At 36.3% G+C, this 15,880-nt stretch overlaps 1 protein-coding gene across 1 annotated transcript; it reads right to left on the reverse strand.

Annotated features, from left to right (window-relative positions):
• Positions 1 to 4,928: 4,928 nt before the first annotated feature.
• Positions 4,929 to 15,568, reverse strand: OMR1 (L-O-methylthreonine resistant 1). Its single transcript, XM_010244684.3, has 9 exons — positions 14,895 to 15,568; positions 14,359 to 14,538; positions 13,982 to 14,251; positions 12,054 to 12,260; positions 10,744 to 10,992; positions 10,577 to 10,650; positions 10,260 to 10,377; positions 5,757 to 5,891; positions 4,929 to 5,405 (listed from the first exon to the last, which is right to left on the reverse strand). Exons 1-9 carry the CDS (start codon positions 15,351 to 15,353, stop codon positions 5,265 to 5,267), a joined length of 1,833 nt encoding a protein of 610 aa, XP_010242986.1. The 5' UTR covers positions 15,354 to 15,568; the 3' UTR covers positions 4,929 to 5,264.
• Between the last annotated feature and the right edge of the window lie 312 nt (positions 15,569 to 15,880).

Consider the following 15,880-nt stretch of genomic DNA (forward strand, 5'->3'; position numbering starts at 1 on the left):
AGCAGATGCCTAGGGTTTTTGTCTTTTTGATATGTTCAGCGGCAGGCAAGCTTAAGACCAATCCCCTGTGAAATTTTGATAAGAAAAAGAAAAAACTAAAACTAAGGTAGAGCATATGATCCAAACACCTGTTTAATGGTGAAGCATCTTGGAACCAACATATTGGCTGGCACTCAGCCAGTCAGGAAGTTGGAACCTCAAAAACTTATTACCCAACCCACTATACTTAAGTAATCAAATGGTAGATCCACAACGTTCACCAAGCAAAGGGACCAGGTCGATAGGCCATCCATTCAATCCCATAGTCCATATCTACTCCATTGACAACCTTGTATTCAAGTTTTGCCTGACCCATGAAGGCTGTCAAATGTCAATACTTATTGGTTAAAGTCAAAGTTTAAAGTATGATGTGGGCATATTGTATCGTATCTTTAGGGATTCTGATACATTTGTTTATAGGTGTTTTTGGAAATCTCTTTTTTGTATACACATATATACAAAACTAAATTTTGAAAAAAAAAGTAAAATAAACATAAAAGATTATATATAGAAGTATATCTTTTTGTGTATCGATACTTTAAACCTTGGTTTAAGGTTTCTTTTAATAAGACTAGAAGGGGTTATACAAGACCGGGGGATAGCACGTTCCCACAAATCACTGGAACAAATAAAAGCAAAAGACCAAGAAAGCTTACAAAGGTTTAGAAAAATACAACCATTAATTGATGACTGGACTTCAACGCATGGTGAGCCAGCCACTCTGCAGCCTGATTAGCCTCACAAAAGACATGTTTGTAGATGATTCTCTTCTCACACCTCTCTTTCAGCTCCCAGCAGTCATGGATGATATTCCGTAGATTCCACGAGCAAGGCATTACCTTATTAAGGCAAGAGATCACGATCTTGGAGTCTCCCTCTAAAATGAGAGGAGGATAATTCTTGCAATTCATGGCTAGGTTATGGATTTCCCAAACAGCCCATACTTCAGTTTTGTTAATAGAAACAAGGTCCAATTTATATGCTTCAATATCCAGCACTTCACTGAGGTGGTTCCTAGCAAGCGTAGCAAAGGTGCACAAAGCACCTTCCAACCGCGAAGCATCAAAATTTATTAATCACATCTATCTCGGGGGTCCACCTTATATAGCTACAGTTCTTGATACTATTCTCTCCCCTTGATATCGATCATGTTCTCTTGAAATTCAGCAAAGGAGACATAGGCTTTATCGATGACTTTAGTGTGAGGTATCGAATTGAAATATTTTCAAAAACCCTCATATTTCTGCTTTTCCAGAGTTGCCAAAGAACGAAGATGAATTTTTCCCTTGACCTTTCCTTCTCATTCGGTAAGTTTTCAAAAAGTTCTAACCACCAATCTCTAAAGGACACTTCTTGCTCCTTCAAACCTTGGATAGTTGGATAAATACTCAACCAACAGTTTTTCTCAAATGAGCAATTTCTGAAAATATGATTCGCATCCTCAACCTCTCCACAAACATTGCATCCTCCATCAATCTTAACTCCTCTACTTCTTAAAAGAGACTTAGTGGGCAGTCTATTATTTAGAAGAAGGAACACAAAAACTTGCAGCTTTGGAGGGCACTTGAGATTCCAAATATTCTTATTCCAATTGAAACCATTCACAAGATTCAATAAATGTAATGATTACATTCCAATGATAGGCAGACTTAGAAGAGAATTTTCCATTAGAATTAAACCACCAAACCAATTTATCATCCTTTTGTTTAGAGGGGATGAATATATCCTTGATCTTCAACCAAACATTGTTTGGAACAGATTACAGATTTTCTCCCTCCTCCATACTTTCCTTTCTTGATCAATCACATCACTAACTAAGAGTTCGTCATTAACAAATGTTTTCTTGAGGAATCAAATCGACAATGGCCTCATCTCCAAACCATCTATCTTTACAGGAGTTCACTGATCTACCATTGCCAATCTCCCACCTCATACCATTGATTAGGTCTCTAGCCTTTAGAATTCCTCTCCAAGCCCATGAAACACCTTTTTGATTTTAACATCCAAAAAATTATTATTTTTAAGGTACTTACCTTTCACAACTTTCACCCAAAGGTTGCCTTCCTCTGTGAGAATTTTCCAACCCAGTATTGCAAGATTAGTTTCATTAACCCAAATAAGATTTTTGAGCCCTAAACCACCCTTGTTTTTTAGGAGTGCAAGCTCTCTCCCACTCCATTAGATGAATTTTTTGGTTCCTATCAACCTCCTCAATCACATTTTTTGGAATTTGGAACGATCTCATAATAAAATGAGGGACCACACTTAAAGTAGAATTGACCAAGTGATTCTCTTCCCACCATAGAGAGGGTATTCTTCTTCCAATTGGCCAACTGACCGACAATTTTCTCATGGAGATCTTATTATGTATTTTTAGTCACCCTTCTATTGATGATAGGTGCCCCTAAGTAAGATTTGGAGTTCACTTCTAAAGGGATTTTCATAATTTTAGCTGAAATTTTCCTAAATGTTATGGGCATATTTTTTGAAAATATAACTGTAGGTTTGGCAAAGTTAGGACTTTGCCCTGAAAACTTAGCATAATCATCAAGAATTTCTTTGATTTTAAGACCTGTAGGGATAGTGGCTTAGCAAAAATAAGACAATCATATACAAATTGTAGAACAGGAATTTTGGAGCACCCCTAGAAATTTTACAACCAATAGGGCACCAAATAACCTCAAATTCTTCCTCCAACAATCTTGCAAAGGCTTCAGCATAGAGAACAAAAATGTATGGAGAAAGAGGGTCCCCCTGTCTTATGCCTCTAGTGGGATAGATTTCTCTTGAGGGCTTGCCATTAATCAAAATCTGATAAGAGACAGATTTGACACATCCCATAACCTATCCCACCCATCTCTCATAGAAACCAAATTTTCTCAATAAAATCCAACTCCAATCTATCATAAAGCTTTTTCCATGTCAATCTTACAAGCCATCAAACCTGATCTGATCTGCCCATCTTCTTCCTCATAGAATGGATCATCTCATGGGCGATCAAAATGTTATCATTGATTTGTCTGTTTGGCACAAAGACACTCTGAAATGGGGAGATAATTTTGTCCAACAAAGGTTTGATTTTATTGACTAGAATTTTAGAAATAATTTTATAAATGACATTATAAAGACTGTCCACAGTTTCTGGGTTTTTCTTTTTTGAAATAAGAGAGAAAAAGTTTTATTTAGTATCCTACATAACTTTCATGGGTGAAAGAATACTTTCACCACCTTGCAAACTGAATCCCTAACAATAGTCCAATAATTTTTCAATAAAGAAAATAAAGCATTGAGACCATCAAGACCCAAAGCTTTGAGGTCTTTCATTGAACGGAGGGCACTAAGAATCTCATCATCAGTAACATCTCTATTAACCTCATAATTTCGATCTTCACTTATACATGTCTTGATACCACTAATGGCTTTTTCAATATTACTTGTACCCTCATATTGAAATCTTTGTTCAAATTTATTGCAAAAAATGTTTGAAATTTCATGTTGAACATTAATCAAATTTCCTTCATCATCTTTTATACCCATGATCATATTCCTAGCCCTTCTTATGGTGGCCATTGTGTGAAAAAAAAATTGCTATTTTTATCTCCTAAATTGATCCAGTCAATTCTAGATTTCTAGGCCCAATAAGCCTCTTCTCTTTTGAGAATATTATTCAACTGTTTTTGGAGGACTTCTAAACTGGACAGGAGGGATTATCATTAGCACCAATTTGCTGATTTTACACCTCCTCAAGCCTCTTAAAAATATCCTATTTCCTTTTGAATATGTTGCCAAATTTATTTCTGTTCCATTCTCTAAGAATATGGACTAAGTTATTTCTTTTCCTTACAAATTGCATGGCTCTAGAACCATTTGTTTCAAGTTCCAAGCAGGTTGGATTCTCTCTTCCAACTTTGGATCTAAACACCACATGGATTCAAACCTAAAAGGTTTAGGCCCAAAGGAAAGCATGGAATCTGTATTAAGTAAGAGGGGAGTGTGATCAGAAGCTAAGAAAGGAAGGTTCATAAGACAAGCATTAGGGAACATCTCCCTCCAAACCTCATTAACTAGGGCCCAATCTAAGCACTCCCAAGTTGTCTTATTTTTCCAAGTAAATTGAAGACCTTCTCAAAGTCCATAAGATCACAGTCACCAATTAGATCATTAAAATTCTGAGTTTGACTGGTGCAAACTTCTCTACCCCTTCTCTTATTCTCTTTTTTCTAAAAGAATTAAAATGGCCAATAACACGCCAAACTTCATTAATATTGTTTGAAATTTTCCTTAACCAGTTCCAAACATTTCTTTGAACAACCTTACTAGGAAGAGAATACACAAAGGTAAAGAAACAAGATTTGTTGGAGTCAATTTCAGTCACAAAAGCATGGATCATTCTTTCATTAACAAAGAATAACTTAGAGGTAACATATGTTTTTGTAACCTTGGTTCAAGTATTTATGAAAGAGTATATCTTCAACGTGATAAGGCCTCTTTTGGCTGAAAACTTTTCCATTAATGGCGGGTATAGGAATGCATACTTGCAGAGACTTTTGAGCTCCAAACTAAAATTTCCAGGTGGAAGGTTCCTATATATTTGAAGACCCGACTAGCAAACCTGCTATATTAATTACACTCGTGTATACCAATTCGCAATTCCAATTCAATGTTCTAGATTCAGGTTCTCACACTACCAACTAAACCTACTTATTTGCCCATAAAAGGTCAACTTTGATGGCTGGAAAAGTTGGGTTTGACACAAGCACAAGTTTAAGAACTCCAGTGTGTGGCAGAGGACCCAATAATTATTACAGATAATGGATCCAATAATAATTATGGTACTTGGCTTAGATATTTAGAATCAGTAAGCAATTCCGTAGCCAAAGGTTAGTTAATTTACACAAAAAAAAAAGTTATAGTATAGCTACCTTCAACAGCAATCAAGGGTTACTTCAGATTACAGATAGAACCGTGGCTGAGGCACATAAGAAATCTAGAGAACTCCGAGAAGAACAGAAAAAAAAAAAAAAAGCAGAACAACCCCCTACCAAGAAAATTAAAAAAAAAAGAAAAGAAAACAAACAAACAAAATAAGGCTAGTACATAACTCCATGAAGAATGTTGTTTACTCTTCAGCTCCACTAAACTTAGCCATGAAGTCGATAGAGGGGGAAACTTCAATCACCAACCAGCATTCAACTGAAATCTGAGGTGCAATAACTTACTGTGACTTACTGTGTCAGCAGTCGGAAGGCCTCGTTGCTTGTCTCGATCATGTAATCATATCCAAGAGTATTTGCACGATCCTTGAACTCTTCCATCTCATTGCTTGCAACTTGGATACCAACCAATACGTTAGCACCAGTCTCACCCTGTTGAGAAAAAAAAAATGACATTAGGGAGAAACAGTGGAAGCAATAAAAGGCAATTCAAATGAAAGGGTTATATTTCTGATGCCAAATTAGAATGCAGTTTACAGTTAACAGTAAAATCCATATACCCTGCCTTGTGTTGTCATATCACAGATTTGACACCAATCCATTGGTAAAAGTTCTTGCCCTAATTTGTTATTGCAATGGCAAATATTTAAAAGAAATTTAAAAAAAAAACAACAAAACAAAGCAAACTTGTGTTCCAATGTGGACTGACGGCAAGGAAACTCTTTTGATGTTCACGTATCTTTATGGTACGGATGAGAAGTCAGAAAGTGTACAGATACCAACCTGTCCTCGGTAATGGAACAAAGTTATGTTCCAACGTGGACTGAAGGTATGCAAGAAATTCATCAGAGTACCTGGTCTCTCTGGGAAGACAAACCGACAAAGAAGTTCATTTTGAACATTTGATCGACCACCCATCTGAAGGAAATTCAGAACAATGTTGGATCAGGACCAAAATCAAGCATCATAATAGCAAACACATGATGGTCAATAAATATCACTTCAAACTACAAGAAAATAAACAACCATACCCATAGTAACACTGGTGGATAAGTTGTTGTAACCCAACTCATCAAGAATTTTTAAGAGTCGCAGTACCCTAATTAACAAGATTTTGAGAGAAAAAGACAAAATGAAACCAAACCATAGCCATTGCACTCAATGAGCATTAGCATCAACCATCTAGTGTCAACAACTACAAGATGAGTTGTCTTAACCCAACTCATCAAGAATTTTTAATTGCAGCATTACCCTAATTAACAAGATTTTGAGAGAAAAGAACATAACGAAACCATAGCAATAGCATTGCATTTAATGAGCAAATAGCACCAACCATCTAGTGTCAACAACTACAAGTCTACAGATACTGGTAAAACAATAGACGGGTTTCTCTTGAAATGGAGCCAACCACCATTAGCACTGAAAAAGCAACATTTCAAGCCACAACCACTTTTGATGATATGGAAGAAGCAAACACAGTGGTGGCCAATGGCACAAGATCTCAACTCAACTCAACTAAGCTTTGTTCCACATATGTGGACAGCTACATGAAATCCTACCTCTCCATTCCACACTGTTCAGTGCCATATAAGCACAAAATGACAATTCTGGATCCATGTTCACAAGAGTCATATCATGACAAAAGATCATGAATTGAACTTAACTGAAAAAGACAAGAAATAATGATAACTATACAGGTCTGTAACAAACAAGTCTAATGTATATAGCTCCTAATGTAATTCAACCCAACCCCTCATAATGAAACACAACTCAACTTAGTCCGACACTTGTGACAAATAAAACCAACAAATGCTAATAATGAAGACAGGTCCTACAGTTATATTTATTCTGTAACTTTTTTTTCAAAATTTTCTGCTTTACGTTCATTATCATTTTTTATAATGCCAAATTTTGCAGTGATATTAGTAGAGTTCAATAAAGTTACAGTTAAGAAACAATATTGTTGGAAAAAAATCTGATTCCCCGGTATATTTCAATTACTTTGTTGGTAAGTTTGGGTCAACCATATGAACCTGCTTCTCGATATATGTTGTTTAAATAAATAAAAAATATAAAAGGGGTACAGTTTTGAGGAATATTACAAATTTACAGCTAAAATTAATTCAAGAGACAAACTAAAATGATAGAAATAGTGATGCCTTGGAACAGCAGCAATCTATTTACTCCATGCCCCCAACTCAACCTCGGATATCAATATCAATCATTCTCAATGCTCTCCCCCAAGTTAGTGAATTGACACATTAGCTATGCCAAGGACTTCTATGAAGATTTTGTAATTTCAGATTGCCAATCTTGCGTTACAAGTAGGGTTTTAAGTCGCAAGAGGATTTTCATAAAGAAAACCATAGAGAATAGCAAATCATTAATTACAGTTTAATACAGAAGAAATAATAAGTTGGGAGAGGAAAAAGGAGAAAAAGAGATCAGAAAAGATAAAAAGAACAGGAAAATACAAGGACAAAGGCTGTAACAAGAAATGAAAACCATAAAATCAGATTATACTTTATGAACTATATCATCAAAACCATCAATCTTAGCCCAACTATCTTGGTCTGTATACATGAATCCACTTCTTCCACTCTGTTATATTTAGGGCTGTATCTTCTAGTAAATAATAAAATTTTCATATATTTTTTAATGGCCAGTAGGGATGCAAACAGATCGGATCAGATTTGGATCAGGGTATATTCGAATCCAATCCAACACTGTTCATGTTGGATTCGATCCAATCGGATCTGATAGGACTCAATCTGAATTTGAATCCTATCGGATCTTTGGATCTGATTTGATCCAACTTGCTTTCTTTAAAAATTAATAAACTATTAAAAGAAAAAAATAAAATAAACCAATTTAAATAAAGAAAAAACAAAAAATACAAGTATTTTTTAACTATTTTCATCATATATATACATGGTTTTTATAAAAAAATAAATAATATAACAAATTTATAAAAATACAATATAAATAATATATTTATAAATAAACAAATAACACATATATATGTATTATTTATATATATATATATATATATATTTATAAATGTATAACACATCGGATTGGATCTTCTTGGATCAAATAGGGGGTGATCTGAATCCGATCCGATTTCTGATCGGATCATAGGATACAACCGGAAGATCCGACCAGGGGTGATCCGAGTTCAACCAAATAGGATCACATCGGATCATGATCCAATCCATTTGCACCCCTAATCTCATGCCTATTATCCTTTCCCCTTGCTCTTTGAGACTTCTTGCACTAACATACTCCTGATGAGTGCAATCACCAGTCTTCTTCTATTATTATTATTATTTTTTTATTTGGGGGGGGGGGGGGGGTAACTTGACTTGACAAAGGATGATGTATAGATATAAGAACATACATTAATGCACAAGAACTATGAAAATATAACCCCAGCCACACCAACTACTCAAGCAAAAAGTTGCATATTAAGAAACCCCAACAAGCAACAAATAAAAACATGATACAACCATTCTTTGATCCATCATACACATGTTCCAATCAGGTTTCATCAAGCTATGAAAACCCAAGTCAAACCTGATATAAATCAGGTTATCACATCCCAATATAGAGATCAACCTGATATTGCACAACCCAACATTAAAATAGAATTGGGTCTACCATGTCCAAGTTGTTCCAACCAAAGTCACATCATGAGCACAAAAGTAAATAAACATAATGTCCTTACCTTGGAGATTTCCAAGAAGAAATACCCATGTAGTGTTTATATGACTAGCTAAATTAACCAAAATTATTTTTTAAAGCTCTATAATGATGTTAAATCCAAAACTTCTTAATACTCTTAATGAAACTTGACACTTAAACATACTAATCAAAAAAAAAAAACTTTAACACTTAAACACAAAGCATTAAAAGTAAGCTCTAAAAGCCCCAAGCTGACAAGGTATTAAAATACTTATTCTATAACCTAACACCATGCCCACAAATGTTGATCAAATAGAACCCTCTCCTACTGTTGGCATTATTTCTTAGGCTTCTGATTACAACAACAGGCATGTTTGTATGAAATCTCACTTCTATAAAACTCTTCTTTATGGATGCATATTGACATTTTACTTGGTTCAATCTGAATAGAAGATGTTTGTGTATACACAGTGCACCAAACAAAAAAAAAATCATGTTTCTAGGTAGGATGACACCAAGATTCAAAGTATTGGAAATGCAGTGTATTGGAAAGGCAATTTTAAGCTTTGGACATGCATGGATACAGATGAAAAATTAAGATATATGTGGATATGCTAAGAAACTCAAATAAATCCTAAAAAATATATTAACAATAAATGCAAGCTTCATATGACTATAAATAAGTTATTTAAACATAAAAAATTCATACTTTAATGGTTTATATAAAGTGTGAGATATTGGGATACAATTGGTAACCATTGAAAAATGATGTAAGAACTAAAATATACATGCATATACCTTAATTTTCAGAAAATCAATATAATTTGTCTTAATATTTATTAATATATAAATTTTAATAATCAATTTTAGCATTTATTGATGAACATCCACCAAGAAGAGAAAGCTACTTAAGAATAAAAATGCATATATATATGACAAGCAAATAGAATAGGCATAGTGGTGAGCTTGTGGTCATTAAAAACTAGTGACCATGGTTCAAACCTTCCTATTGCCTATTTCTAGTTTTTATACCCAAAATTATAGGTTCTGGGATCAATGGCATGCCAAATTTGAATTTGAGCCTTAAATATGTGAATAACAAGAGTGATTATTGAGAGAGAAAGAGGAAGTAATTAATGAGAAAGATTAGGAATGAGACAAATTTGAATTTGAAGTCTTAAATATAGGAGTTATTAGAGAGAGAGAGAGGGGATGAGACATTTGAAATTAAAACGTCTTAAATATTAAGACTTATTAGATAGAGAGAGAGGAGAGGGAATGGGGTTATTAATACCAAGGTTCAAAATTTCGCAATGTATTGGCCTGTATCGGATCCGCATAGTCTGATACAGATGCAAAACAAGTTGATATGTGCCTGTATCAGTCTAATACAGACGCAAAGGAATGGTAATAAAAATTCCATGCATTCCATGTACTGAAACTTCATCAAAACGATGTGGGCCAATACATTGTGAAATTTTGACCCTTGGATGATACAAACAATGAAGAACCAACAACTGGAACCAGTTTATTGCATCTATAATACATGAAACCGCCTAACATGAAAAACAAGGGACACCTCAATTTGGTCAAGATGATTACCAAATGTCGTAGATGATCCTTGACCAAGTCATTATTTGTTAAATTGATGGTCCGAAGTTGGGAAGACTCCATCCGATCCACCATTGCTTCAAGTTCAGAAACAGTATGAAGGACAACACTGCAAACAACCAAAAGATAAAATCACAAACATCTGCTTCATTTTCATCATTTCATAAAGCTAGCATAGAAAATGTCCCTACCCTAAGGTTGATGAGAGACAGAGAACAATAAAAAAGAGGATATCTGTACAAGAGAAAGTTGCTTCAGAAATTTTGCATTTCTTTTCCTTTTATTCATACAGATTGAATGGTGCTTGCCTGTACAGAACAAGAGCATCTTCTCTGGAAGCATCGTATCTGTACTTGAATTCAGTGATATTCATTTGGCCCACCTTCCCATATGAAGATGATAATTAGTTCAAAGACCAGGATGAAATGGAGCTGTTATTATGTTAAACATTGACGGGAAAAGTTCAATACCATACCAGTTCACAAAACTGTTTAAAGCTCCCAGGTTCTTCATGCAAAAAGGTTGCAAGAACAGCTTCTCGTTGCCTACCAACATCAGCAAGTTCAGTAACCAACCTAAGCCTATCGAAATTCATGTTTGCCCCACTAGTTATTGCTACAACACTTTCACCCTTAAGGCCATGGTATTTGCAGTATGCTTCTGCTCCAGCCAAGGCCAAAGCCCCTGCTGGTTCTAGAATGCTCCTTTTCTCCTCAAACATGTCCTGCATAGTGAGTGATAAATTGATAATGTTATGATCCCTTAGAAATGTAAAATCCTAGAATGCATGGTCTTACACATCCATTGCACTGGAAAGAGCTGATACCATAAATTTGGCATCCCGCATAACTGAAGAGAGTTGCTAAGACTTGAATAAGTTGCATCTGATTGGCAGAAACAGATTGTATTGCTCTATGCACAGCTTAAACAAGGTTTGATGGGTAGAGTAGTTTTTTTTTTAAAATATGCATGCCAATGCTATTCGCTTGCAAACATCTAAGCACCAGGTATGACATTAATGTATATTTTAATTTTCAGGATCTGTTTTTACTGGGCTAAACCTGTAACAGCACCAAGCTGCTTATGGTTACATAAAACAGAATTGAAACTTTCTCAGGCAAATGGAGAAACAACGTCAAAGGTTCAATTTGGAGGGAATGTATTTATTATCAAAAAATGGAGGCAATGTATAAGCCAGAATGCCAATAGTGATCAAAGATTTCACCATGTGCCAAACTTGTCAAGGACAAAGGTGAAGCATCAGGTGGAAGTAGCCTTTGCCTAATGTCTGCAAAATAGGCACAAGAAGACATTTCCAAGATAATCTGACGCAAATTTCTTTTTTTGTGTGTGTTTGTGTGTGTGTGTGTGTGTATATATATATATATATTCTTTTTTTAATCAGCAGAAAAATGCATCAGTATAAAGGAAAAATAGATATTGCAATTCTCATGTCCAACAAAAGATTCAGTACTGACTTGCTAACTCCTTAGTCGATAAAAAAAAAGCTCATTTAGCCAATCACAAGATAACAATCTTGAGTGTTTTGAGGGATAAGTTGTTTTTCTATTGATAAATTCAATGTATTAATGGTCAAACAGGAATGCCCTGTTGCTAAGATCATGCAATACATGCTAAAACAAGTCTTTTTGGCTTGTCATTTGGGTTTTGCTTTGTTTTTTTTTCTTTTTTTGATATCCCCAAGATCTTGTACTTGTTTTACATTTTTTCATCAACATTTTCTCATCCTTTACTTGATATGAAAAAATTTTGAAGGAACCTAACCTTGATTGATGCACAGATAGCATCACGACTCACAAGAACGATACCATCCACCAACTCCCTGCACAAGCGAAAAGTTTCTTCACCAACCACTTTAACAGCCACACCATCTGCAAAACCTCCAACCTGCTCCAACATGATTCTCTGCCCATGATGTAAAGATAGTGCCATTGCATTTGCATCAGAAGGCTCCACTCCAATGACCTTTACCTGCATAAAGTCAGGAAGCATAACGTTCATGATCATACTCCAAATATTCATGCATGAGTAATTGTGAGATAGCTTAAAGCTCTTAATAAGTCTGAACAAAACCCCAGGCACAATAAATAGACAACATCCCTCCTACAGCAAATGCTACAAATATTCAAACCCACTAGAGACACCCCCACCTGGAGATAGATAGATAGATAGATAGATAGATAGATAGATAGATAGATAGATAGATATAGAGAGAGAGAGACTGTCCCTTAGACCCATCAAATTACAGAAAAATACTTATCATGACTCTTTGCTTCTTCCCATCATTTTCTTGCCATTACCTAAAATCCTGGACACTGGACAGGGATACAGGTTGGCATCCAATGTAATGTAATTGCATCATGCTTCTACATATAGATTTTGAGCATGAGGCTCAGTTTGGAAAGAGTACAAATACAAATTTGTACAGCACAAATACATACAAAATGATACAAAATACAAGGCTTTGCACTTTACATATTTGTATTTGTACTCCTTCCAAACTGAGCCTAAATATCATTTCTGAAAACTTAATTTTTTGCCAAATTTAACTAAATTTGTAACATGTACAGATTTCGTTGTTAATTTGTTAGAACATGCTAATAAGGGCCATTACCCAATGTTACTCCCAACAATCTAGGGTCTTGGGAGGTATGGAATGGATGCAGACCTAACCCTTGGTTTATTTTATTTTATGCACAAAGTGGCTTCTCTTGTACTCAATAACTCCAACCTAAATTCTCACACTTGTCAGACCAAGAGTTTACATTTACATCAAGCAATGGCCCTTATAATTTGTTAGAACATACCATTTTCCATACACTATAAGTTTTAGTGCTATATAGTACATATAGAAGTATCCTTGCAATATATAGTATTGTATCTAGTATCCTGTTTGACACTAGTACAATAAGCATGTACCAATATCTGGTTAACATAGATTCCTTCCTTTTCTCTCTGTTCTCCAACAGTTTATCGCCCTCTTAGGGTCTTCCAAAAAAAACCCCTAGCATCCACCCCAATCCAGCAAAAATGTTCATAAACATGGTTTTGCTTATTCATTCCAACTTTACCTACTCAAATTGTTCATCTACACCAAACCACTTTTTCGTCTAGTTGAGAATCAATCATCAGCTGGGACCACCAATGACTTACAACAAATTTTCACCTTAATCCTCAAAGACAGACCTGATCCTACACAGCCTTCTCCTCCTCCATCAGACTTCCCCCCTATACATGCCCTGTCTTCCCCTTCTCCTTACTGAAAAGTGGCCTGCATAAAACTCTTCACCCTCCTTGTACAAGTGCAGGAATCTGAAAACCCCTTCATTCGGATTCTTAATCACAACCTTTCCAGCCATCCTTCTACTTCAACTTCTCGACTCTCGAGACAAACTAAACTGCACTCCTGTTCCTTTTCAGAATCCCAGAATGTTGGGACAAGGTCTTCTTAAGTTGAGGAAAGTTTGAGCAATGACCAATGCAAATATTGAAGATATTAATATGAGGTGAATAAGAAAAAAAATAATGATATTTTCAACTTTCTATTGAGGAGGAAAGTGTGCAATGACCTGACCAGTTTACTAAGTTTTCTTTACAGTTTATAAATCATCTTAAAAATAAGACAGAAGGGCGGGGGAGGAAGATTTCAAACAGTTTCCTGAAGAAGGTTGGTGTAGCATTGACTCACAAACCTCTGGGCGAACCCTCTTTACATAAGCAGCGATTCCTGCTATCAGCCCTCCACCACCAACAGGCACAAAGATCGCATGCAGTGGACCTTTCATTTGACGTATAACCTCCATCCCAATTGTTCCCTGCCCTACAATGACGTCGGGATGATCAAAGGGAGGTATGAAGATTCGACCTTCCTCTTCCGCCCTCTTTTTCGCATAAGCTTGTGCTTCATCGTATGAGTCCCCTATACGGACAACCGTTGCACCTAACCTCTCGACCGACTTCCACTGCACAGATACGCAGTTTCAGAGCACAGAAAGAACCAAAATTAACCACATTATATGACATAACAAACAAAATCAAACCTTGATTATCACATAGGAGTAAATCAGACCTTAATTTCTGGCGTCGTAACAGGCATAGCAATGACAGCATTGCAACCAAGTCTCTGAGCAGCCAATGCTACCCCTTGAGCATGGTTTCCGGCAGATGAGCAGATAACACCCTTGTCCAACTGTTCCCTCGACAGCTTGACCATCATGTTATAAGCTCCACGCAGCTTGAATGAGAAAACCTACATATCCAACTGTCAACACTATCATCACAGACACAGAACTAATCTAACATTCCCATTTCCTATCTACACACAAAATTCTTATCCATTTCTCGGGTTTCCACAAAACACATCAACATTCTCTACTGTGTGTTTGAGTGTGTGTGTGTTTGTGAGAGAGAGAGAGAGAGAGAGAGAAGGAAAAAAAAAAAGATGAAAATTCTTCACATAACGCAACAATAACAGAAACTATGGACGTTCATTCCAAAAACACACACAAAACTAAAGAAATACCTCTCAAACTCAACAAAAGAGATCAAACTAAAAATCGCATAAAAAGATAGAAACTTTAAAGAGAAATCAAATAAAAAACTCACAGGTTGCAAATCTTCCCTCTTAAGCCAAACATCGACGCCAAGCCTGTCCGAGAGCTTTTGCGCGTGCTGCAATGGCGACTCGATAGCCACATCGTAGACATTGGAAGACAGTATATCAGTCAAGTAAGTCATTGCGTCAGGAACTCCATCCGCGTCATCGGCCGTCAGCAACGACCTGTCCGGTACGCCGCCGAGGAAACCACTCTCGTACTGCAAAGAATCGGCCGATACCCTCCTTAAGGGAATAGCTGGAGAGCTCTGCAACGGCTTTTCCGTGGAAGTAACGGCGGAGGGTTTCCGAGGGACGTCTGTTGTTTCTTTGGCAATCGTGGCGGCGATGAAGTGATTCTTCCTGCAACTCTGCTGCTGCTTCGCCGTTAGGTAAGAGGGCAAGCTTGAATTCGCACGTGTTGAGCGTAGCAGAGGCACGTGCGAATGGGAAAGCCACAGAGCCTCCATTGGCGCGCAGGGAGATGGAGATAGAGAGGAAGCAAGTTGCAGAGAAAAGGAGGCAAAAGCGTTGGGGTTTCTGTATCCGTCTCCGTTTGGTACTGTTTTTCTCGCAACGTGCGAGAGAGAAAATGGGTTTTAATTTATATATTTTTTTGAAAAAGCCGCCATCGCTGTCAATTTCATTTGTCACCGCTCACCATTTACCAACGTTTTCTGTTTCTGTTTTTTTCGTCTTTCCTCCTGCAGTTATTTGAACACGTCCAATTTTTTTATAAAGGCACAAACTTGGCATGTGCTTTAACTGACGAAAATGCCCTTACGTTTCGTCCTTCATCTGTGCAGAATAGTCTTTTTGACTAAGGACAAAAAAGACTATTGACATCAACTTTTCACTAAGAACACACTACGCTGTTTTCCATACAGTGTGGTGTGGACTTACCAGCACCCTATTTACTGATTTTTACATTTTTCATACAACTTTTGATTCAATATACCAATTGACCTAATTGTAGAGCCACTCGCAACATAATGGA

Source organism: Nelumbo nucifera, chromosome 6 (genome assembly GCF_055504915.1).
Source record: "Nelumbo nucifera cultivar China Antique chromosome 6, China Antique-T2T, whole genome shotgun sequence".
Lineage (NCBI taxonomy): Eukaryota > Viridiplantae > Streptophyta > Magnoliopsida > Proteales > Nelumbonaceae > Nelumbo > Nelumbo nucifera.

Coding starts and splice junctions, on each gene's coding strand:
- OMR1 (XM_010244684.3), bottom strand. CDS start 15,353: ATGGAGGCTCTGTGGCTTTCCCATTCGCACGTGCCTCTGCTACGCTCA. Junction 14,539..14,894: donor AGAGGGAAGATTTGCAACCT/GTGAGTTTTTTA, acceptor TTGGATATGTAG/GTTTTCTCATTCAAGCTGCG. Junction 5,406..5,756: donor TGTTCCATTACCGAGGACAG/GTTGGTATCTGT, acceptor TTTTCTCAACAG/GGTGAGACTGGTGCTAACGT.